Source organism: Lethenteron reissneri, chromosome 67, assembly GCF_015708825.2.
Source record: "Lethenteron reissneri isolate LAM-NWPU_2019-01 chromosome 67, ASM1570882v1, whole genome shotgun sequence".
Lineage (NCBI taxonomy): Eukaryota > Metazoa > Chordata > Hyperoartia > Petromyzontiformes > Petromyzontidae > Lethenteron > Lethenteron reissneri.
The window spans coordinates 5,866,273-5,890,780 of record NC_083845.1 but is presented as its reverse complement, the minus strand read 5'-3'; the positions used below and the strand labels follow the sequence as shown (position 1 = coordinate 5,890,780).

General features: G+C 50.3%; 1 protein-coding gene across 3 annotated transcripts in view; it reads right to left on the bottom strand.

Annotated features, from left to right (window-relative positions):
* LOC133360146 (coiled-coil domain-containing protein 180-like) overlaps window positions 1–24,508 on the bottom strand; it is a 91,698-nt gene that overhangs the window by 10,729 nt on the left and 56,461 nt on the right. For 2 of the 3 annotated variants that reach the window (XM_061578733.1, XM_061578734.1), the window contains exons 25-30: window positions 17,322–17,408; window positions 9,598–9,803; window positions 8,226–8,311; window positions 6,532–6,667; window positions 5,465–5,524; window positions 1,079–1,145 (exon numbers count right to left, since the gene is read on the bottom strand). In XM_061578733.1, coding sequence (XP_061434717.1) covers window positions 1,079–1,145; window positions 5,465–5,524; window positions 6,532–6,667; window positions 8,226–8,311; window positions 9,598–9,803; window positions 17,322–17,408 — 642 coding nt within the window. The remainder of the gene's footprint in view (window positions 1–1,078; window positions 1,146–5,464; window positions 5,525–6,531; window positions 6,668–8,225; window positions 8,312–9,597; window positions 9,804–17,321; window positions 17,409–24,508) is intronic. The other variant, XM_061578735.1, reaches the window with a different exon arrangement.

The following is a 24,508-nucleotide window of genomic DNA, read 5'->3' as shown; positions in this document are numbered from 1 at the left end:
TGCGGAGTCCTTCGTCCAGCAGTGGATTTGTAATAAAGGTCGTTGAAGCGACTTCTGGAATCCGGTCTTTATTCGCTTTTCATTACAGCACTCCTTCACGCTGCTGATAGGCAGCGTGAGAGGGATAGAGAGAGAGACGCGCAGCCACGTGGCAGCCTGAACCACGCGGCAGCCTGGACCACGCGGCAGCCTGAACCACGTGGCAGCCTGGACCACGTGGCAACTTGGACCCCCGCTCTCGCGTGGCCTCCTCCTCCGTTCGTTCCAGTTCTGACCACGTGTTGTTCGTCTCCACCCCTATTTAATACCCGGGTCACGTGGTACGTTTCCACCAATCCTGGTTAGCCTCTATGGAATCTTCCAGATTCCATCGTAGGCTCCCGGGACCACGCCCCTGACTCGTCCCCCCATTGGCTGTGGCCAAAGCCAGCAGATCCAATCCTCTACTTGCAGCTGTCACCTTGCCGTCACGTCAGGGCCACGCCCCTAGGCTTCCCCCCATTGGCTATGGACCAGGACCGGCAGAGCCAATCATCGTGACGAGTTGTGATACGTCAGTGACCCGGATATATCCTCACATTACAGATTGACCAAGGACTATAATTGCTCAGGTTTCCTCCCCACATGTAAACACTCATTCATCAATTGGCCCAAAGGAAGCCTTAATACGTAGAGGACTGCAGAGCTTGGGAAATTGTTGATTAGCACCGGCTCACACCGATTGTAAAATTATCACCATTGGAACCTCATTTGCCAGTAAAAATTATGATAATTGGTTTTTTACCCTTCTATCTGGCAACAAAACTGACACATTTTTTTTCCAAGGAGTCGTGTTACATAGACCACAATACCTGCAGTCATAATGCAAACAAAGAGTTATGTCTTTTGTGTGTATTATGACTGCAGGTATTGCGGTCTATGCAAACATGACTCCTTGTAAAAAGGTGTCAGTTTTGTTGCCAGATAGAAGGGTAAAATAACAATTATCATGTAAAATTATCATCATCATCATTATTCTGGGTTGAGACCGGTCGCTCCACCCAAGCCTCCCACCCATGTCACGTGGCAAAGCTGTTACCTCGATAGCTGTGCGAAGTGGGTCGTACGTCTCCCAGAGTATCTGATCGATCTTGCCCTCGAAGTGGCTGAGAGAGGGAGGGAGGAGAGGGAGGAGAGGGGGAAGAGGGAGGGGGGGAGAGGAAGGGAGAGGGGGGAGGAGAGGGGGGAGAGGGAGGGAGAGGGGGGAGGAGAGGGGGGAGAGGGAGGGAGAGGGGGGAGGAGAGGGGGGAGAGGGAGGGAGAGGGGGGAGGAGAGGGAGGGAGGAGAGGGAGGGGGCAGAGGGAGGAGAGGGAGGAGAGGGGGGGAGGAGAGGGGGGGAGAGGGAGGGGGGAGAGGGAGGGGGCAGAGGGAGGAGAGGGAGGAGAGGGGGGGAGGAGAGGGGGGGAGAGGGAGGAGAGGGGGGGAGGAGAGGGGGGGAGAAGGAGGGGGGAGAGGGAGGGGGGAGAGGGAGGAGAGGGAGGGGGGAGAGGGGGGGAGAAGAGGGGGGGAGGAGAGGGGGGGGAGAGGGAGGGAGGAGAGGGAGGAGAGGGAGGGGGGAGAGGGGGGAGAGGGGGGAGAGGGGGGAGAGGGAGGAGAGGGAGGGAGGAGAGGGAGGGAGGGTCACAACGCGTCAGCTGCTGACGACTCAAATCCAGACGACCCACAATTCAACCCGGTTCGACTCCCGACTCGGGTACCTTTCTGTGTGTGAGTGTGTGTGTGAGTGTGTGTGTGAGTGTGTGTGAGTGTGTGTGAGTGTGTGAGTGAGTGTGTGAGTGTGTGTGAGTGTGTGTGAGTGTGTGTGAGTGTGTGTGAGTGTGTGTGAGAGTGTGTGAGAGTGTGTGTAGGTGTGTGTGTGAGTGTGTGTGAGTGTGTGTGTGTAGGGGTGTGTGAGTGTGTGTGAGTGTGTGTGAGTGTGTGTGAGTGTGTGTGTGTGAGTGTGTGAGTGTGTGTGGATACTTTGGGCTCGCCTTCCCATCAACCAGAGGCGAGGAGTGGTGGTCGTGGTTACTTATGCCCCCACCGAAGATGAACATCCGTGGAGGGATGCAGGCAAAGCCGATGAGTCAGACGCTTTCTATGACCTCCTGTCACAGGTGCTGGCTAAAGTGGCCACTCGGGACAGAGTCATTTTGTTGGGTGACTTCAATGCCCGAGTTGGTCATGATGCTGGCACCTGGTCTGGAGTGATTGGAAGGCATGGGCCAGATCAGCTCAATAATAATGGTAGGAGGCTGCTAGATTTTTGTGCAGCCCATGGGCTTGTAATTACCAACACGCTCTTCCGGCATCGGCGCATCCACACAACATCATGGATACATGCCGGGTCCAAGCAAGAACATCTGCTGGACTACATAGTGACGGACCAGCGGATGCGAGCCCATGTCCTTGACACCAGGACCTACCGTGGAGCTGATCTGTCCTCTGACCATCGACTAGTCATCTGTAAGATGCGCCTGCCTTTCTTCCACTCCGGTGGTGGGTGTACAACCAGGATCCCATTCCAACCAAAAGTGGCCTGGTCTCAGTTAGCTGATAAAAGTTGCAAGCGAGAATTTCATCATCGCTTGCAGCTGGGGTTGGCATCGTCCCCCACTCCACCTGATGTCGAGGGGAAATGGGCGAGGTTTAAGACTGTGACTCATGCAGCTGCAATGGCTGCTTTGGGTACGCGGTCCAGACCTCCCCAGAAACCCTGGCTGACAGAGGAGGTGTTCAGGTTAATTGAGAAAAAGCGACAGGCCCACTCTCATCGCCTACAGCATCCCACGTCAGAGAATGAGGAGGTTTACCGCAGCCTTCGCTCGGAAGTTCGGAGAGCCGTAAGGCGCTGTAAGGATGGGTGGTGGTCGCGGGTTGCTGAGGAGATGGAGTCTGCCTCAGTGGCCCGTGATCACAAATCACTATTTAACTCCATCAAAAAAGTAACCTGCAGCGCCACACCTATTACCATCATTAGAGGAAAAAACGGTGATCCAATCTCCGACCCCCAGGAACAGGTTTGCAGATTTGCTGAGCATTTCTGTGAGGTCCTGGGGGAGGGAAACTCTCTCAGCCAGGAAAACATCATGGCAAAAAGTGGTGATAACCCTGCTGAGGCTGCGGTGCCTCAAATATTGGAAGAGGTCACCCCCTGTGAGTGGCTGGCTGAGGTGCCAGCTGTTGAGGAAGTACTGAGGGCGATCCGGAGTCTGAGACCAGGGAAGGCACCGGGCAGAGATGATCTCCCAAGCGAAATGCTGAGGGAGGGTGGCGTTTGTGCACAGACTGCCCTATATGACATCATAACAACAGTCTGGACCACTGGACGGGTTCCGCAGGACTGGAAGGATGCCCTGGTGGTCCCCCTCTTTAAGAAGGGGGACCGTACCGACTGTAACAACTACAGGGGCATCTCACTCCTCAGTGTGCCGGGTAAGGTCCTGGCAAGGATTATTCAACATCGCCTTGCTAGGCACGCTGAGGAGGGGCTTGCGGAGCCCCAATGCGGTTTCAGGAAAGGGCGGTCCTGCACAGATGCCATATTTTCTGTCCGTCTGCTACAGCAGAGGTGTAGGGAATTCCAAAAAGACCTACATCTCTGCTTTATTGACCTGGTCAAGGCCTATGATACCATCAGTAGGACTGGGCTCTGGGTTGTTCTTCGTGCTTTCGGAGTCCCTGACCCTCTGCTCATGATCATTAAGGACCTTCATGATGGTGAGCGGGCCCGGGTAAAACTACGTGGCCGGGAGTCGGAGCCTTTCCCTGTACACCTTGGGGTGCGACAGGGATGTCCTCTGGCTCCCACATTATTTAACATCTATTTTGACAGCGTAGTTCGTGAAGCCTTCAATAGCTGTACCGGGGGAATTTCCATTTGGTACAGATATAATGGGAGGCTGATCGATGCCCGGGTGCGATCAAGGGATGGCTCCCTATTGGTCAACCACGTTATGTATGCCGATGATTTGGTAATAGCTGCTCATTCAGAAGAGGAGTTGGAGACGCTGCTGCTGAGACTGGAGCGTGCCACTAAGAGGTGGGGCCTTACCATCAGCCCCACCAAAACTAAGCACCTGCCTGGGTATTTTGTACCATCGGACACTCCACCCCCACAACTCCCAATTGGTGATGGGGCAGTTGTGGAGAGAGTGGAGAGTTTCCCATACCTGGGCAGTGTGCTTATGACCGGCTCCAGTTTATCAGCAGAGGTCTCACTCCGAATCAGTCGAGCGGCAATATATTTTCATCGGTTGCGTAACGCTGTGTGGAAGCTACCTGGTCTGTCGCTCCGCACGAAGCTTCAGGTCTTCTCGGCCACGGTCATTCCCTCCCTTCTCTACGCTTGCGAGACGTGGACCCCCCTGGTGGAGCATCTTCGCCGGTTGGAAACATTTAGGCTGGCCTGCCTACGATCCATCCTGGGTTTAACCAGGCTGGATTGTGTGAGGAGCTCACAAATCCTTGAAAGATCTGGGCAAAGTCCCATCAGTGAGCTCCTCCGGCAGGCAAGGCTGCGTTGGCTGGGTCATGTAGCCCGCATGCCCAGCCACCGCATGCCTAAACAGCTTTTGTTCGGCCGGATCGAGGGGGCTAGACGGGCGCGGCACGGGCTGGAGAAGAGATGGAGTGATGTGGTACAGGAGGACGTGGAGCTGAGTGGACTTGCCGATGACTGGTACCAGCGGTGTCAAGATCGGCCTCAGTGGAGGAGGCTCATGAAGGACGCTACTGGGCAATTGGAGGCAGTCGCCCTCCAACAACAACGGAGGGCGGAGGAGCGACGCTCACAACAACGAGCGGAGCGCCGGGTGGCTAAAGCACAACAAGTTGGCACAGTAGGGGGCACAGGTAGTGCATCAGCCAGTCATCTCGGTCATCTCGGTCAGTCGACCCGTGGCACCTGGGTCTGCCCCGTGACCTCCTGCCAGCGGGCTTTCGACACTTCACGTGGCCTCAAGGTGCACTTGGCCTGGCACAAGCATCGTGGTGACGTCACCGCCACTTAGTGGCGAATGGCGGTTGTTGTTGTTGTTGTGTGAGTGTATGGGGAGCGGTAGTGTAGCGGTTAGCGCGACGCTGCACTACGAACCTGGCCACCCGGGTTCGATTCCTGCTCACGGCAAACACCGGTGACGATTATCTGAACCGGTCCTGGGCCTCCCCTAGGTCGACTCAGCCTCAAATGAGTACGTGGTGCAATGTGTAAACATCGTCACTAGGGAGACAAAGGCGGCCGGGTGTGGTGCTGCCCACCCACCCCCTCGTGTGCCGTGCCGGCCTTCATAGCCGCTCGCTCACAGGTGAGGCTCTGCCTCCCCTGCCTCCCCTGCCTCCCCTGCCTCCCCTGACCGCACGTCCCTTGTTCAGAGCGCAGTGCGCCAACCGCTGTGCCACCGCTCCACCGTCTGTGATGTCGCGACGAGAGCCGGGGGCGTTGTACCTGACGTCCGTCGGCTTCTCGATGGCCGCTTGCTGTTGCTGCTTCGACCTGCGAGATGCACTGGCGTGAAATGAGACGCACAGTAAACCCCAGCGTCACCGTCATCACCAGCATTACCATCATCACCATCATCATTATCATCATCACCGTCATCATCACCGTCATCACCACCGTCATCATCACCGTCATCATCATCGTAACATCATCATCACTATCATCATCATCGTAACATCATCATCACTATCATCATCGCCACCATTATCATCATCACCAACACCATCACCACCATCATCATCATCCCCATCATGATTACCATCATCATGATCATCATCACCACCATCATCATCACCACCATAATCATCACCATCACCACTACCACCATCATCATCCCCATCATCATCACGATCATCATCACGATCATCATCAACACCATCATCACCACCATAATCATCACCATCATCATCATTATTACCATCATCACGATCATCATCACCATCATCAAGACCATCATCACCGTAATCATCGTTGTTATCACCACTACCGCCATGAGCATCATCGCCGTCGTTATTTTATTCAGCCAGAAATGCAGGCAGCATCAAGAAGGGGGGGAAGGGTTTTAATTCTCCATTTCCCCTTGCGTCTCCCTTGGAGACGCTCAAAGCATCTGAAATAAACTTGCGGCGAGGAAAAAAAAAGAGACCAAAAAGAGAGACAAAGATAGACCAAAAAAATATAAAGAAAGAGACAAAAAATCTAAAATGATGTTTCAAAAAAATAGACAAAAAAATCGAAGAGGCAATTTTTTTTCTAAAAATAGATTAAAAAAATAGACTTTTTCTTTTACAAAAAATAAACAAAAAAGAGACAAAAAAGAAACAAATTGACGAAAATTGTATCCAAATAGACAAAAAATACATTTGATAAAACAGACAAAAAAATTACAAAAAAAGACAAAAAAATACATATAAAAATTTATTTAAAAAAATAGAAAAAAGAGAAAAAATGGGATCGCCAGTTAAACGAATGGTCTCGCGGTTCTCCCCGAGCCCCCCCCCCCCCTCCCTGACCTTCCAGACGAGGTTCGCTGTCCAGACGCCGGGCGTGCCGGCCTGCTCCTGGCGTGTCGAGCGCCGCTGGCTCCGGGTGCCGTGACGCTGCCCTGCAGGGCCGCGGGACTCCCCGGGGTGGCGCGTCGTGACGGAGCTGCGGCGGGGGGGGGAGGGGAGGGGGCACGGGCAGCGGTGGTGAGACGCTGCACTGCCTCGCCCGGGGCGCGGGAGGGTCGCGGGTTCGAGCCTGACCCTGGCGGGGTTGCCTCGTGCGCCGTGCCGGCCTTCATAGGCGCAACGAGCTAACAGCAAATTTCGATTTAAAGCTTTCGTGACTGCAGGAATTCATCTTCTTGGTTCTTTCGGTAAAGTCAGGTAGAATGGAAGTAATAAAATAATAAAAATAAAACATAATAAAATAATTCTCACGACGTTTCGGCCACAACGCAAGCAGCCGTCCTCAGGTGAAGAACATGTCTGTCGATAAGACAGAGTCTAAATGACACGTCATTTAGACTCTGTCTTATCGACAGACATGTTCTTGCGTTGTGGCCGAAACGTCGTGAGAATTATTTTATGATGTTTTATTTTTATTATTTTATTATTTCCCTTCTACGTGACTTTACCGAAAGAACCAAGAAGATGAGCTAACAGCACTTTAAGTTCAAGTTCATATATTAGGTGTAGCCCTGTGAGCCATTCGGATCTTGAATCGGGTGCAGCCGCAACAAACCAAAAACAAAAACATGAACAAAAAAAACATCATAAAGTGAATATGTGACTGAGTGCAAACAGGATATCCAAGAAAAGACAGCAAAATATTGCAGAAAAATCACCGTACACCAACGCTGTGTGCAAAAATCCCAGTGGGATGCAAGTCAAACAACCAACAACAACCACAAGACAACTTAGATTAAGACCATCAGTCTAACTCTGTACTACAACAAACAAACATGGCCAAACCAATACACTTTTCGAAAGTCACCAAAATAAAGCCATGAAAGCAATGAAAAAGCAATCATAGGAACTGACGGAATTTTCACAATAAACGGCATAAACAACATGTACTACCAAAACCCTGCAACCATAGCTGGCTGCATGAGTCACTCCACAACAGTAGGAGCATCAATCGGAGTATTATAATTTTTCAATGCCCCAACAGCCTGTAGAATTCACGTACGTTGAAAACTTATTTCGCACCGTACGTAGCCAAGCGTGTTAATCGGAGGGGCGGAAATATTGATTTGGAGTTTGCGGTGTGTCTCTCTCTCTCTCTCGCTCTCCCCGTGGTCACGTGGATTTTTCTCCGGGCGCTCCGGTTTTTCCCCTCCGCATTGAGAATCAACGTCACCGCGCGTTTAGAGGATTTCGTCCGAATAGCATCCAGTAACGCTGTACATGCATTATATACAAGGACCTAATCCCATATACAGCCACTATCAAGCAAAGGAAAACCACCCTGACGCTGTCTCCCCGACAGACCTGGTTTTCACCTGAGGACGGCTGCTTGCGTTGTGGCCGAAACGTCGTGAGAATTATGTTTATTATGTTTTATTTTTATTATTTTATTACTTCCCTTCTACGTGACTTTACCGAAAGAACCAAGAAGACGATCACACTTCGTGAAGTAAAATAACCCAAAAAACCTCAATTATGAATAAAATGCCGCCCCCCTTCATGGATTCCTCCGACAACGGGAGGGGACCACTCACGGCGTCGCTCGGCACCCGTGGCTGTCGACTGGCAGTCCTCGATCATCTCGGCTTCGCGTTTCGGCAGGGCCCGGGCCCTCTGAGTCCTGCGGGGTGAGGAGGGGGGGGCGGGGGAAGAACGACGTGGCGCTCGGCATTGGCACCGAGGCGGCGGTCACCGACCGATTTGGACAGCGCCGGGGACACTGGCCACACCGCCGCCACCGTCCGGCACCGTCCGGCTATCAGATCTAGCATCCTAGGCCTCCGTCCAAAGCCCGAGTCGTTCGTGAAGACGACAAATAAACTTTCCAAAAACGGTGACGTTTTGAGATTCCCAAACCCTGCCCCATGCCCCCCGACCTCCCCCTCCCGCTAGGGGTCAGGGGTCGGCAACCCGCGGCTCTGGAGCGGCAACGCGGCTCTCCGAGGAACCGCTTTGTGAGACGTCCTTTGTGTATTTATCAAGGACCCACCGCCGCGCTCTCGTGCGTTGCTGCGCCTCTTGAAATGTCAATACGTCGCTCGGTGTCGTTGCTGTTGTACCAATTTAAAAACTACATTAACAACAAAAAATTTCGATTTTAAGCTTTCGTGACTGCAGGGATTCATTTTCTTGGTTCTTTCGGTAAAGTCATATAGAATGGAAATAATAAAATAATACAATAATAAAAATAAAACATTATAACATAATTCTCACGACGTTTCGGCCACAACGCAAGCAGCCGTCCTCAGGTGTAGACCAGGTCTGTCGAGAAGACAGAGTGTTTCATTCAGACTCTGCCTTCTCGACAGACCTGTTCTTCACCTGAGGACGGCTGCTTGCGTTGTGGCCGAAACGTCGTGAGAATTATGTTATGTTTTATTTTTATTATTTTATTATCTCCCCTTGATAGTTTGGTGGTTGCCGACTCCCCCTTCCCGGTCTAGACCCCCACTATAATAAAATCACGACGTTTCGGAGGCAACACAAGTCTCCGTCATCAGGTGGGACCATCACAGCCAGATTTGCTGCATCATCAAGTGAGGCAGGGATTCCAAGATGCAAGTTCTTAAATACAAGTTAATTAATTTTAATATCATTTTTTACCTACGTGACTTTACCGAAAAAAACTAAATAAAATGCATTTTTTTTATTTTATTTTTATTTTTAATAATTTAAATGAAATTTTATACCTACGTGACTTTACCGAAAAAACTAAATAAAATGAATTTTTTTTATAATTTAAATTAATTTTTTTACCTACGTGACTTTACCGAAAAAACTAAATAAAATGAATTTTTATTAATTTTAATTTCATTTTTTACCTACGTGACTTTACCGAAAGAACTAAGAGTATGAATCCTTGCAGTCACGAAAGCTTCAAATCTAGACCCTCCACTCATTACTCACCGCAGGATGCGTCGGATGGTGGCGATGGCCGGGTCGTTGGCCGCCTGCCGCATTGCGCGACCGGACGGGGCCCATGACCCGGGGCCCATGAAGCCCACGCGGCTGTCCGGCTTCTGAGACGCGGCGGTCGCGACGGCGGTCGTGGTCGCTCTGGGGCCCAGCGATTCAGCGTCTCCCTCCGCTCCGTCTGCCGCGTGATGCGCAGCCTGTGTAGTGACATAAGAGGGGAGGGGCTGCTGGGGGCTCTGGGACCCTAGGCAACCCAGACGCTTAAGCCCCTTGGCACCAGGCGCTGGGAACCCTAGGCATATCTGGGGGCAGACACAACCCCACCCCTCGTTGGGGACCAGGCATAAAGGGCAGCTCCCTGGCCGATCAGGGCCAGTTGTAGCTCAAGACCCAAGACCCAAGACCAGCCATCTCAGGACCCTGGGACGCTGTGAGGGCCAGTGGTGGGACTCTGGAACTCCCGACTCTACGTCCTTGTGAGGGCGAGTTCCAGAGCGTAGCCAGAGTAGTGTATCTAGGCCAGGGGTCGGCAACCTACGGCTCCGGAGCCGCATGCGGCTCTTTACGGGCTGCTTCTTGACGATGAGTACAGTATGTACTCAGATGCATTGCGGCTCTTGAAATACTGAATTTGGTACCGAATTGGAAAGAAATGGCTCTTCTTGTTATTTTGGTTGCCGTCCCCTGATCTAGGCTGTGTACCTAGGCTGTGTACCTAGGCTGTAACAGAGTACCAGGACTGTTGGAGTGCTGTTGGATTGTAATAAAGAAGTTACCTCTACAAGTGTCTCCGGAACCCGTTACACCTGCGCACGCGCGCATGTAGCATTGAAAAATGATAATACTCCGATTGATGCTCCTACTTCTAGATTTGAAGCTTTCGTGAATGCAAGGATTCATATTCTTAGTTTTTTTCGGTAAAGTCACGTAGGTAAAAAATTACAATTAATAAAAGCTAAATAAAAATAAAATAAAAATCACGACGTTTCGGAGGCAAGACAAGCTTCCATCTTCAGGTGGGACCGTCACAGCACGATAGCTGTATCAAGTGAGAGAAATTCCAAGAAAACAGTCCTTGTATATATACTGGTTGGAGCGACTACTTCTCTGGAATCTGCAACCAGGAATTTCCCCACCCACCTATTATTAGTGCTGAACACGTCCTCGGTCCGGTTTCACCTATCACCATCACCGAAGTGGAACAAGCTATCAAGAGAATGAAGAATGGGAAAGCGACTGGCCCGGACGATATCCCTGCTGAGGCCTGGAAGATCCTTGGCAGGCAGGGTGCTGCCCTCCTTACCCAGCTCTTCAGCACCATCACGAGCACCAGTGAGGTCCCAGAAGCCTGGTCGACCAGCACGACGGTTCCAATTTGGAAGGGTAAAGGGGACGTGGCAGAATGCTCGAATTACAGGCCAATCAGGCTCCTGTGTCATGCGATGAAGATCTTTGAGCGAGTTTTGGACACGAGGATTAGAAACATCATCACCCTATCACCCAACCAATGCGGCTTCGTCAAAGGATGTGGCACTACGGACGCCATATTCGCGGCGAGGCTCCTGCTGGAGAGGCACAGAGAGAAGAACAAAGCTGTGCACGTGTCGTTCCTCGACCTTGAAAAGGCATTTGACAGGGTCCCCCACGACCTCATCTGGCACTCGCTTCGATCCCATGGAGTCCCTGAAACCTACGTGCATTGGGTGCAACTCCTATACAAGAACGTCACCAGTGCAGTCAGGTGTGCAGTGGGCATATCACCGCCATTTCCCATCAGCGTTGGAGTGCACCAAGGATCGGCCCTGTCACCACTCCTGTTTATCCTGTGCATGGACACGATCACTGCCGACCTGCACACGCCCCTCCCATGGTCAATTCTCTACGCGGATGACGTCCTCCTCTCAGATGAAGAGAGAGGAGAAGTGGAAAGACAAACGCGCCTGTGGAAGGAACGTTTGGACGAAAACGGGATGAGGTTCAACATCAAAAAGACGGAGTATATGGAGTGTGGCCCCCAAACCGACGGCACCATCAGTATTGACGGAGAAGATCTGAAGAAAGTGACGGACTTTAAGTACCTGGGCTCCACCATCAGCTCAGATGGTAGCATCACGACTGATGTGAGGTCACGAGTCAATGCGGCGTGGATGAAATGGAGGCAAGTCACCGGAGTCCTCTGTGATCGGAAAATGCCGGATAGGCTGAAGGGAAAAATATACAAGACCATCGTCCGACCGGTGGCACTCTATGGATCCGAGTGCTGGCCAGCCACAACTGTACACGAACAAGCTCTCCACACCATGGAGATGAGGATGCTCAGATGGAGCCTCGGGCTCACTCGATGGGATTGTGTCAGGAACGAAGACGTTCGGAAGCGACTTGGTGTGGCCCCCATTGCGGACAAGATGCTTGAGGCAAGGCTTCGGTGGTACGGCCATGTGATGCGAAGTGAAGAGTCATCAGTGGCCAAGACTGCCGTGCGTATTGAGCCAGAGGGCCGCCGTCCACGCGGACGTCCGAAGAAGCGATGGATGGACCGAATAAAGGAAGACATGAAGACGGTCAACGCATCCCCTGAAGATGCCCTGGACCGAGCCAAATGGAGAAGACAATGCCGAAAAGCGGACCCTGCGCCACAGCGGGAACAACGCTAGGAAGAAGAAGTATATATACTGGTTGAGGGTGGGAGGAGCCAAGGTAGGCACCTGAATATTATTATTGTGAGGTTCGGTGCGGCTGAAACACGCTGTTGGGAGTGAGCCTTTGTTGTGTAAACTAGATGCGGATGATGAAAAGGTGCTCCTACTGTTGTGGAGTGACTCATGCAGCCAGCTATGGCTGCAGGGTTTTGGTACTACATGTTGTTCATGTGAAAATTCCGTCACAGTTCCTATGATCACTATTTCATTGCTTTCATGGCTTTATTTTGGTGATTTCGAAAAGTGTATTGGTTTAGCCATGTTTGTTTGTTGTAGTTAGACTGATGGCCTTAATCTAAGTTGTCTTGTTTTTGGTTGTTTGACTGGGATTTTTGCACACAGCGTTGGTGTACAGTGATTTTTTTCTGCAATGTTTTGCTGTCTTTTCTTTGATTTCTGTTTGCACTTAATCACATATTCACTTTAAGATGTTTTTTGTTCATGTTTTTGTTTTTTCTTTGTTGCGGTTGCACCCGATTCAAGAGCCGAATGGCTCACAGGGCTCTCTACCTAATACATGAACTTGAACTTGATTTGTTATGATGCTGATGATGGTGATGATTGCAGCGTTGCCTCGTTATTCGCGAGGGCTGCGTTCCGAAGATGCTCGTGCATGGCAAATTTCGCGGGTGACGATATTCCCGGACAATGAATGACCCTAAAACACGTTCCTTCGGAGTGGGCAGATAGGAACTTGGTTGGACAGCCCATTCGTACACGACAGACAGACAAATAATCCCTGGTGGGCAGTGTGGAACCTGTTGTTCCTACCTGTATAAATACATGAGTAAGATATTAAATACATGAAAATTATCATAACACGAAAAAATGGTTATAATGAACATGGAAGTAAATGCAAAAAAATATTAAACTATTAAGTAATAGTTTATAAATGAACTTACATTCAATCATGATTATACTATGCATCATCACTTTATCTCTCATCACTTTCTCCCCCTCTCTCTCTCGACACAGCAGTCGTGTCGAGAGTTCCAGATGCGTTCCGCGGATTAGCCAAAAATCGCGGACAGCCAAGTTCGTGAATGACAAGGGAATAAATTCGCACCGCCTCTGTGTTGACGTGACCATTTGTGCCCCAACGCATTTATCGCGTGCTCACTATAAACGGGACTTTTCGTCCGTAACTCCGTACGCGTGCGGTGTGGGGGCGATGTCATTGCGACACCCGGGAGAAGCTCCCCGAGTTCTCAAGGCTCATTTTCAGGAGGGTCCTGCCACTTGCATTTGGCATTAGGTGATACTGCTGCTGCTGCTGTACGTGCCATCCCGGCTGAGTAATTTTCGGGCGAATTTTTTTTGGTCGGCATTTTGGGGATGGTTCTGGCGAATTGCCCGGTGATGCTGGATGCAATTACCAGCGAAACGTCGTGCAACTCAAAATTGTAAATGTTGTGGTTTCACGCTTCAACACACCGGTGGGCTAAAGCAGTGAACTATTTGTCTTTTGTCAACGTGACACTTTTTTACTGATTGGCCGTGTCGGGTGGTGGAGGGTTACGACACATTTATAAATAACGCAATCTAAACCCAAAAACGTTGATTATGCATTTTGGGGATGTTTCTACAATGCCGGTTACATTGCGTGCTCCCGGCGGAAACAAACGAGCGAGCAGCAAGTTGCGCTGACGTTGTTATCAGCGGCGTTCACACATTTGCCTTGTCGGTTGAGCAGCGTGGCTCCCTGCTTTGTACGGACAAGAGGGTTTTACGGACGAATAAATAAACATTTTGTTTGATAATTGTTTTTTTACCCTTTTATCTGGCAACAAAACTGACACCTTTTTTACAAGGAGTCATGTTTGCATTGACCACAATACCTGCAGTCGTGATGCAAACAAAAAACATAACTCTGATAATGTACGCACTGTCCTTGAAGTTGATTGGTCCACACCCGAGACAGCTTTCCTTAGAGCCTAGTCTCACATGGTGTTGGACCAGATGACGCCAAAAGGCGCATTGTTTTGTTTTCCCGGACCTCGCAGGGACGGTAGTGCAGATGCAACACTTGTGCCACATGGCAAGAAGGGCCTGGGTTCAATTCCCAACCGGGACCCCTCTCTGTGTGTTCTCTCTCTCCCCTGGTTCGACATCGGTTTTCTCCAGTTTCCTCCTCCCATAGGTTAAAAAAGGAAATAACCACCATACAACATAGCCGGCGTTGCCCAAAACATCCCGATGCTGATGTAAACATGTGCACAATTCTGGGTTCATACATGATAAATTATCAATTGTTACGCAAAAGATAAGCGTAGAAATATATTTTCGCTCGTGAATCGTTGGGTGACCGAATTTTTTTTCTTTTTAGACCTTTTATCAATCCACTGCTGGATGAAGTAACCCCCCTATTCCCCCCCCCCCCCCCACCAACTCCACACCAAGCCATGTCTTATTCATGAATCCCTGCAGTCACAAAAGCTTTAAATCAAAAGCTTCAAATCAAAAAATAACAACAAAGACTGCAGTAACAGCAACAATAAAAAGCAACAATTATAACAGCAACAGCAAAAGCGATAACAATACAAACAACAACAACAACGAACACGATGTCACGATAACAACATTGACAACAACAAAAAATAACAACAACAATAAAAACAACAACAATAACGACGACGACAACAACAGCAACAACACAACAACAACACAACACCGCCGTGAAGGTCACTAGCGACAACAACACAACCTTCCGCTACCCCAACCTTCAAAGGATGCTCATCCTCCCTGTTCCCTCCCCACTACCCCCACTACCCCCCCCCCTCCTCCCACTGATGGGATACAAATTAAGATAGCCGCCCTCTGCAGAAGAGAAACCCACTTCAAACGGCGGCGATCGCATTAAAAAGTCATCGGTATTGGAGGGAAGCTCTCGGTTAGCACCTCGTTATTTTTTTTTTGCCGGATATTAGGGGTGGGGGGCTCTGGTGGTAGGGGGAGGGGCAGTGGAGAGGGTGGGGAGCTGTGGTGGTGGGGGGGGGGCGGTGGTGGTGGGGGGGTGGTTGTGGGGCGGTGGTGGCGGGGGGTGGTGGTGGGGTGAGGGACGGTAGTGGGGGGGGCGGTGGTCATGGGGGGGAGCGGTGGTGGTGGGGGGGGCTGAGAGATGCTCCACATTTATAATCAACGTTCAGAGCATTCGTCTGCTGCTATAAATGTCCACGCGGTGATGATGATAAGCCACTTTCCTTGGGCTTTCATTTACGGCCAAGTCGCTTCTGAAACAAAGAGCTGTGCAGCTTTGGCGGGCCCTTACCTGCTTTAAATACAAATAAATAGTTTTAGTGTTTAGTGAAGTTGAATAAGGCTCGCGGTGCCAGAGCTCGTCCCTAGCGGTACGGCGAATCGGGGTGACTGCCCCGGGCCCCGCGCTTGGGGGGGACAGGAGGTGGGGGGGGGTGCCCACGCTTTGACGCGTCGCGGTGTCAGATGTAATGCTTGCGGTTTAGTTCGAAGAGGCGTTTTGGTGGCGGTGGTGGTTGTGGTGGGGGTTGTCCCACGTGGTGATATCTACCCTCATTCCTAGCAGCGTGCTTCAGCCGCACCGAACCTCACAAAAATAATATCCAGGTGCCTACCTTGGCCCCTCCCACCCTCAACCAGTATATATACAAATACTGTTTCCTGGAATTTCTCTCACTTGATACAGCTATCGTGCTGTGACGGTTCCACCTGAAGACGGAAGCTTGTGTTGCCTCCGAAACGTCGTGATTTTTATTTTATTTTTATTTTACTTTTATTAATTTAAATTTTTCACCTACCTGACTTTACCGAAAAAACCTAAGAATAAGAGATCTACCCCCACCACCACCCCCGACCATAGTTGACTCTGAGATAAATCGAAACGGTTGATTATGTTTGTTGTTTGTTGTTGTTGTCTTGTAGAAGGTGCCATTCACTGTTCAGATAACTCTGGGGCTCATGGCTGTCACACACAAATACAAAGATCCCCGTATAGCCTTCACAGACGGTTGCGGCAAGTACTGTTAGTGAGCAGCACCTATGAAGGCCGGCATGGCACGCGAGGGGGTGAGTGGCCAACACCACGGCCGACCGCCTTTGTCTCCCCGGCGGCGATGCTAACACACCGCACCAGGTAGTCATTTGAGGCTGAGTCGACCTAGGGGGAGGCCCAGGACCGGTTCAAATAAACCTCACCAATGCAGGTGGCCGTGAGCGGCAATCGAACCGTTGTCGCCGTTTCCTCGCAGCGCAGACGCGCTAACCACGCTGCCGCCACTCCTCACGCGCGTACCAAGTTCAAGTTCATGTATTAGGTGTAGCCCTGTGAGCCATTCGGCTCTTGAATCGGGTGCAATCGCAACAAACAAAAAACAAAAACATGAACAAAAAAACATCTTAAAGTGAATATGTGACTGAGTGCAAACAGAAAATCCAAGAAAAGACAGCAAAATATTGCAGAAAAATCACCGTACACTAACGCTGTGTGCAAAAATCCCAGTGGGATGCAAGTCAAACAACCAACAACAACAACCACAAGACAACTTAGATTAAGGCCATCAGTCTAACTCTGTACTACAACAAACAAACATGGCCAAACCAATACACTTTTCGAAAATCACCAAAATAAAGCCATAAAAGTCAAACAACCAACAACAACCACAAGACAACTTAGATTAAGGCCATCAGTCTAACTCTGTACTACAAGAAACAAACATGGCTAAACCAATACACTTTTCGAAATCACCAAAATAAAGCCATGAAAGTCAAACAACAACAACAACCACAAGACAACTTAGATTAAGGCCATCAGTCTAACTCTGTACTACAACAAACAAACATGGCCAAACCAATACACTTTTCGAAAATCACCAAAATAAAGCCATGAAAGCAATGAAAAAGCAATCATAGGAACTGACGGAATTTTCACAATAAACGGCATAAACAACATGTACTACCAAAACCCTGCAGCCATAGCTGGCTGCATGAGTCACTCCACAACAGCAGGAGCATCAATCCAATCAAACACAAACAGGAACCCACCTGCAAGCAGTCCAGGTATCCGCTCCTGGCCTCCACCGCCTCCCCGATGGCTTCCACGTGATGTAGGAGATCGGCCACCGTCACCGCCTGACGCGCAACGAGACGGAACGCGTCGCACCGGCGAGCAAGCGTCAGTGACTCAAAAAGGCGAGCGCACAAATCCATCCGCGCCCTTTGTCTAACCCGACAGACCTGGACTTCACCTGAGGACGGCTGCTTGCGTTGTGGCCGAAACGTCGTGAGAATTGTATTTTATTATACAATTCTCAGGTCTGTCGGAAAGACAGCGTCTGACAGACCTGTTCTTCACCTGAGGACGGCTGCTTGCGTTGTGGCTGAAACGTCGTGAGAATTGTATTTTATGATGTTTTATTTTTTATTATTTTATTACTTCCCTTCTACGTGACTTTACCGAAAGAACCAAGAAGATGAATCCCTGCAGTCACGAAAGCTTTAAATCGAAACTTTTTTTAAATCCTCTATATTAAGTTCGCTTGCTTGCTTGCTTACGACCGTGCAAATCTTTCGGTTGTTTTTTAACCCACTTTCCGTGATCCAATCGAGCTGAGATTTTCCACACAGACTCGTTGTGCGTGACAATTAATGTTCGTGAAATTTTTTTCCCTAAATTTTACACTTTTTAGGACAAAAATATTATATTTAATTACCAATTGCTTAATGGTGCAATGCAATCATCTGACCCATAGGTGGCAGCCATCTCAAGCCAGAGGACGAGAGGACTCTAGCTGCCACGCATATAAAGGATTTATAGTGAAAAACTTTGTTTTTACGGGTTATACTTGTTGTTTGTTACGAAAACTTGTAACGTCCTGTTCCACGAGACCGCGACAGGGGCAGTAACTTCACGCTGACCACACTTCACCGACGCTGGCCAACGGGTTTGGGTCAAGTGGTGCAGTGGGTTGTGTTGGGGAGTGGTAGCGCAGTGGGTTAGCTTGCGCCGCGCTACGAACCCGGGTGCCACCCGAGTTAGACTCTCGCTCAGGGCTAACCATCGGTGGCGATTGTCTGAACTGGTCCCGGGCCTCCGCGAGGTCGACTCAGCCTCAAATGAGTCTCTGGTTGTGTAGTAAACATCGCCCACTGGGGAGACAAAGGCGGCCGGGCGTGGTGCTGGCCACCCACCCACTCGCGTGCCACGCCAGCCTGCATAGGTGCTACTCGCTCACAGCACTTGCCCCAAAAGTCTGTTCAGGCTACGCGGGGGATCTTTGTCTTTTGGTCACGTGGAGGGTTAGAGCCAAGACCGGGAATCGAACTCAGGCCTCAGCTCATAGCACAGCGTGCTACCCACTGCGTCGCCACCGATCGTTTCCACACTGGATAATCGATAACGCGTGCAATTCGATGCACCTGTAATGAGCGCATGAATCTATATCTTTTTTTGACCTTGAATTGCCGTGTACCTGATATTACCATGTATATGACCAAAGACAAAGATCTCCCGTGTAGCCTTAACAGACTGTTGGGGCAAGTGCTGTTAGCGAGCACCTATGAAGGCCGAAACGGCACACGAGGTGGTGGGTGGTCAGCACCACGCCCGGCCGCCTTTGTCTTCCAAGGGGCGATGTTTTTACACACCGCACCAGGTACTCATTTGAGGCTGAGTCGAACTAGGGGAGGTCCTAGAACCTGTTCAGATCATCGTCAGCAGTGTTGGCCGTGAGCGGCAATCGAACTCGGGTCGCCGGGTTCGTAGCGCAGCGTAGCGCTAACCGCTGCACCACCGCTCCCCACCTTGAAATGCCTTGTACCTGGTATTAACATTTATATGACCACCACCACCACACCCCGGCATTACTACGGACAGCACTGCATGTGCTTCATCTTAGAGGTGGCCACATGATAATTTAAATATTAATGCTTTCCACGAGTCGCTTGGTGTTTAAGGATTCCGCGCGGATGCTCGGGTCAGCGTGTGCATGCATGCGTGCGTGTGTGTGAGTGGGTGTGAGTGCGTGTGTGTGTGTGAGTGCGTGTGTGCGTGCGTGTGTGTGTGTGCGTGCGTGTGTGAGTGCGTGTGTGTGTGCATGCGTGCGTATGGTCTGAGTGCGTGCATGTGTGTGTGCGTGCGTGTGTGAGTGCGTGTGTGTGCATGCGTGCGTGTGTGTGTGCATGTGTGCGTGTGTGAGTGCGTGTGCGTGCATGCGTGCGTGCGTGTGTGTGAGTGCGTGTGCGTACATGCGTGCGTGTGCATGTGTGAGTGCGTGTGCGTGCATGCGTGTGTGAGTGCGTGTGCGTGCATGCGTGCGTGTGCGTGTGTGAGTGCGTGTGCGTGCATGCGTGCGTGTGCGTGTGTGAGTGCGTGTGTGTGAGTGCGTGTGCGTGCATGTGTGTGTGCGTGTGTGAGTGCGTGTGTGTGAGTGCGTGTGTGTGCATGTGTGAGTGCGTGTGCGTACATGTGCATGTGCGTGCGTGTGTAAGTGCGTGTGTGTGAGTGCGTGTGCGTGCATGCGTGCGTGTGCGTGCGTGTGTGTGAGTGCGTGTGCGTACATGCGTGCGTGTGTATGCGTGTGTGAGTCCCTGTGGTAGTGCAGCGGTTAGCGCCGCGCTGCGCTTACGAACCTTGCGAGCCGGGTTTGATTCGTGCTCACGGCCAACACCGGTGACGATTATCTGAACCGGTCCTGGGCCTCCTCTAGGTCGACTCAGCCTCAAATTAGTACCTGTGCGGTGTGTAGTAAACATCGCCACTGGGGAGACAAAGGCGGCCGGGCGTGGTGCTGGCCACCCACCCCCTCGTGTGCTGTGCCGGCCTTCACAGGTGCTGCTAATCGCTCACAGCACTGGCGACCGCATGCAAGTCAAACTGATATTGTTAACTCTCAGAGCTGGAATTTAGGCACATCAAGTGCACAATTGGTGGTGACTGGGCCTGAGACCATAAACTCACGACAGTTGAGAATCATATCTAATCACAACTCAGTCTATGTGAGTCTATGGGTCTCTGTGTGAGTCTATGGGTCTCTGTGTGAGTCTATGGGTCTCTGTGTGAGCCTATGGGTTTTTGTGTGAGTATGGGTCTATGTAAGTCTGGGTCTATGTGAGTCTGGGTGTATGAGAGTCTGGGTCTATGAGAGTCTATGGGTCTGTTTAAGTCTATGGGTCTCTGTGTGAGTCTATGGGTCTCTGTCTGAGTCTGGGTCTATGTGAGTCTGGGTGTATGAGAGTCTGGGTCTATGAGAGTCTATGGGTCTGTATAAGTCTATGGGTCTCTGTGTGAGTCTATGGGTCTCTGTCTTAGTCTATGGGTCTCTGTGTGAGTCTATGGGTCTGTATGAGTCTATGGGTCTCTGTGTGAGTCTATGGGTCTGTCTGAGTCTATGGGTCTCTGTCTGAGTCTATGGGTCTCTGTGTGAGTCTACGTCTATGAGAGTCTGGGTCTATGAGGGTTTATGGGTCTGTATTAGTCTATGGGTCTCTGTGTGAGTCTATGGGTCTGTCTGAGTCTATGGGTCTCTGTGTGAGTCTAAGGGTCTCTGTCTGAGTCTATGGGTCTCTTTGTGAGTCTATGGGTATCTGTGTGAGCCTATGGGTCTCTGTGTGAGTCTGGTTCTACGAGAGTCTATGGGTCTGTAAGAGTCTATGGGTCTGTGTGAGTCTATGGGTCTGTATGAGTCTATGGGTCTGTATGAGTCTATGGGTCTCTGTATGAGTCTATGGGTCTGTATGAGTCTATGGGTCTCTGTCTGAGTCTATGGGTCTCTGTCTTAGTCTATGAGTCTCTGTCTGAGTCTATGGGTCTCTGTCTGAGTCTATGGGTCTCTGTGTGAGTCTATGGGTCTCTGTCTGAGTCTGGGTCTATGTGAGTCTGGGTGTATGAGAGTCTGGGTCTATGAGAGTCTATGGGTCTGTATGAGTCTATGGGTCTGTATGAGTCTATGGGTCTGTATGAGTCTATGGGTCTCTGTATGAGTTTATGGGTCTCTGTCTGAGTCTATGGGTCTCTGTCTGAGTCTATGGGTCTCTGTGTGAGTCTATGGGTCTGTATGAGTCTATGGGTCTGTATTAGTCTATGGGTCTCTGTGTGAGTCTATGGGTCTCTGTATGAGTCTATGGGTCTGTATTAGTCTATGGGTCTGTATGAGTCTATGGGTCTCTGTGTGAGTCTATGGGTCTCTGTGTGAGTCTATGGGTCTGTCTGAGTCTATGGGTCTCTGTCTGAGTCTATGGGTCTGTCTGAGTCTATGGGTCTCTGTATGAGTCTATGGGTCTGTATGAGTCTATGGGTCTATTTGTGAGTCTATGGGTCTCTGTGTGAGTCTATGGGTCTCTGTCTGAGTCTATGGGTCTCTGTCCGAGTCTATGGGTCTCTGTGTGAGTCTATGGGTCTGTATGAGTCTATGGGTCTCTTTGTGAGTCTATGGGTCTCTGTGTGAGTCTATGGGTCTCTGTGTGAGTCTATGGGTCTGTATGAGTCTATGGGTCTCTGTCTGAGTCTATGGGTCTCTGTGTGAGTCTATTGGTCTCTGTGTGAGTCTATGGGTCTGTCTGAGTCTATGGGTCTCTGTGTGAGTCTATGGGTCTCTGTCTGAGTCTATGGGTCTCTGTGTGAGTCTATGGGTCTCTGTCTGAGTCTATTGGTCTCTGTGTGAGTCTATGGGTCTCCGTGTGAGTCTATTGGTCTCTGTGTGAGTCTATGGGTCTCTGTGTGAGTCTATGGGTCTGGCTGAGTCTATGGGTCTCTGTGTGAGTCTATGGGTCTCTGTGTGAGTCACTGGTCACCAGGCCGAGACGATCAACCCACGACACAAGACAACCCGGTTTCACCACAGACAGCGGCTGGAACCCGGATCGGAACCCAGCCTCTCAGCGGTGCCTGATCAGCGTCTCTGACCTCTAAGCTACCCAGCCACCTCTGATGATTGTATTTTTTTTTAGCGCGCTATTTGGGTGTTATCACTGATGGTATCCTGACTGAGTCGCCTTTCTGTCTGCAGCTGTCACGGTCTGGCAGTGTGTCAGCTACCGATCAAGAAATAGCCTGCGGGTCTTCGTAATTCACCCTTACATTTTGATACTGTATAAGTTAAATATATATATTTTCAGGGGATAATATTTGACATCCTATAGTATGTATTTTTAACTGCGTTCACACCAATACGTACCGACCGTGCTAATCGGAGGTGCAGTGTTGAGTCTATGGGCAGTGTTGAGTCTATGGTGCAGTGTTGAGTCTATGGGCAGTGTTGAGTCTATGGTGCAGTGTTGAGTCTATGGGCAGTGTTGAGTCTATGGGCAGTGTTGAGTCTATGGGCAGTGTTGAGTCTATGGGCAGTGTTGAATCTATGGGCAGTGTTGAGTCTGTGGGCAGTGTTGAGTCCATAGGCAGTGTTGAGTCTATGGGCAGTGTTGAGTCTATGGGCAGTGGTGAGTCTATGGGCAGTGTTGAGTCTATGGGCAGTGGTTAGTTTATGGGCAGTGGTGAGTCTATGGGCAGTGTTGAGTCTATGGGCAGTGTTGAGTCTATGGGCAGTGTTGAGTCTATGGGCAGTGTTGAGTCTATGGGCAGTGTTGAGTCTATGGGCAGTGTTGAGTCTGTGGGCAGTGTTGAGTCCGTAGGCAGTGTTGAGTCTATGGGCAGTGTTGAGTCTATGGGCAGTGGTTAGTCTATGGGCAGTGGTGAGTCTATGGGCAGTGTTGAGTCTATGGGCAGTGTTGAGTCTATGGGCAGTGTTGAGTCTATGGGTAGTGTTGAGTCTATGGGCAGTGTTGAGTCTATGGGTAGTGTTGAGTCTATGGGCAGTGTTGAGTCTATGGGCAGTGTTGAGTCTATGGGCAGTGTTGAGTCTATGGGCAGTGTTGAGTCTATGGGCAGTGTTGAGTCTATGGGCAGTGTTGAGTCTATGGGCAGTGTTGAGTCTATGGGCAGTGTTGAGTCTATGGGCAGTGTTGAGCTCTATGGGCAGTGTTGAGTCTATGGGCAGTTTGAGTCTATGGGTAGTGTTGAGTCTATGGCAGTGGTTGAGTCTATGGGTAGTGTTGAGTCTATGGGCAGTGTTGAGTCTATGGGCAGTGTTGAGTCTTGGGCAGTGTTGGAGTCTATGGGCAGTGTTGAGTCTAGGGGCAGTGTTGAGTCTATGGGCAGTGTTGAGTCTATGGGCAGTGTTGAGTCTATGGGCAGTGTTGAGTTCTATGGGCAGTGTTTGAGTCTATGGGTCAGTGTTGAGGTCTATGGGCAAGTGTTGAGTCTATGGGCAGTGTGAGTCTATGGGTGCAGTGTGAGTCTATGGGCATGTGGAGTCTATGGGCAGTGTTTAGTTCTCTGGCGTGTGAGTCTATGGGCAGTGTTGAGTCTATGGGTAGTGTTGAGTCTATGGGCAGTGTTGAGTCTATGGGCAGTGTTGAGTCTATGGGTAGTGTTGAGTCTATGGGCATAGTGTTGAGTCTATGGGTAGTGTGATTCTATGGGCAGTGTTGAGTCTATGGGCAGTGTTGAGTCTATGGGCAGTGTTGAGTCTATGGGCAGTGTTGAGTCTATGGGTATTGTTGGTCTATGTCTATGGGCCAGTGTTGAGTCTATGGGTAGTGCTTGAGTCTAGGGCAGTGTGAGTTATGGGCAGTTTTGAGTCTATGGGTAGTGTTGAGTTCTATGGGCAGTGTTGAGTCTATGGGCAGTGTTGTGAGTCTACGGGTAGTGTTGCAGTCTATGGTGCAGTGTTGAGTCTATGGGCAGTGTTGAGTCTAGGCAGTGTTGAGTCTATGGGCAGTGTTGAGTCTATGGCAGTGTTGAGTCTATGGGCAGTGTTGAGTCTATGGGCAGTGGTGATCTATGGTGCAGCTGTTGAGTCTATGGGCAGTGTTGAGTCTATGGGCAGTGTTGAGTCTATGGGTAGTGTTGAGTCTATGGTCAGTGTGTAGTCTATTGTGCAGTGTTGAGTCTATGGCAGTGTTGAGTCTATGTGCAGTGTGAGTCTATGGGTCGTTTTGAGTCTATCGGTCAGTGTTGAGTCTATGGTGCAGTGTTGGTCTATGGGCAGTGTTGAGTCTATGGGCAGTAGTGTTGAGTTCTATGGGCAGTATTGAGTCTATGGGCAGTATTGAGTTATGGGCAGTGTTGAGTCTATTGGTAGTGTTGAGTCTATGGGCAGTGTTGAAGTCTATGGGCAGTGTTGAGTCTATGGGCTAGTGTTGAGTCTATGGGCAGTGTTGAGTCTATGGGCAGT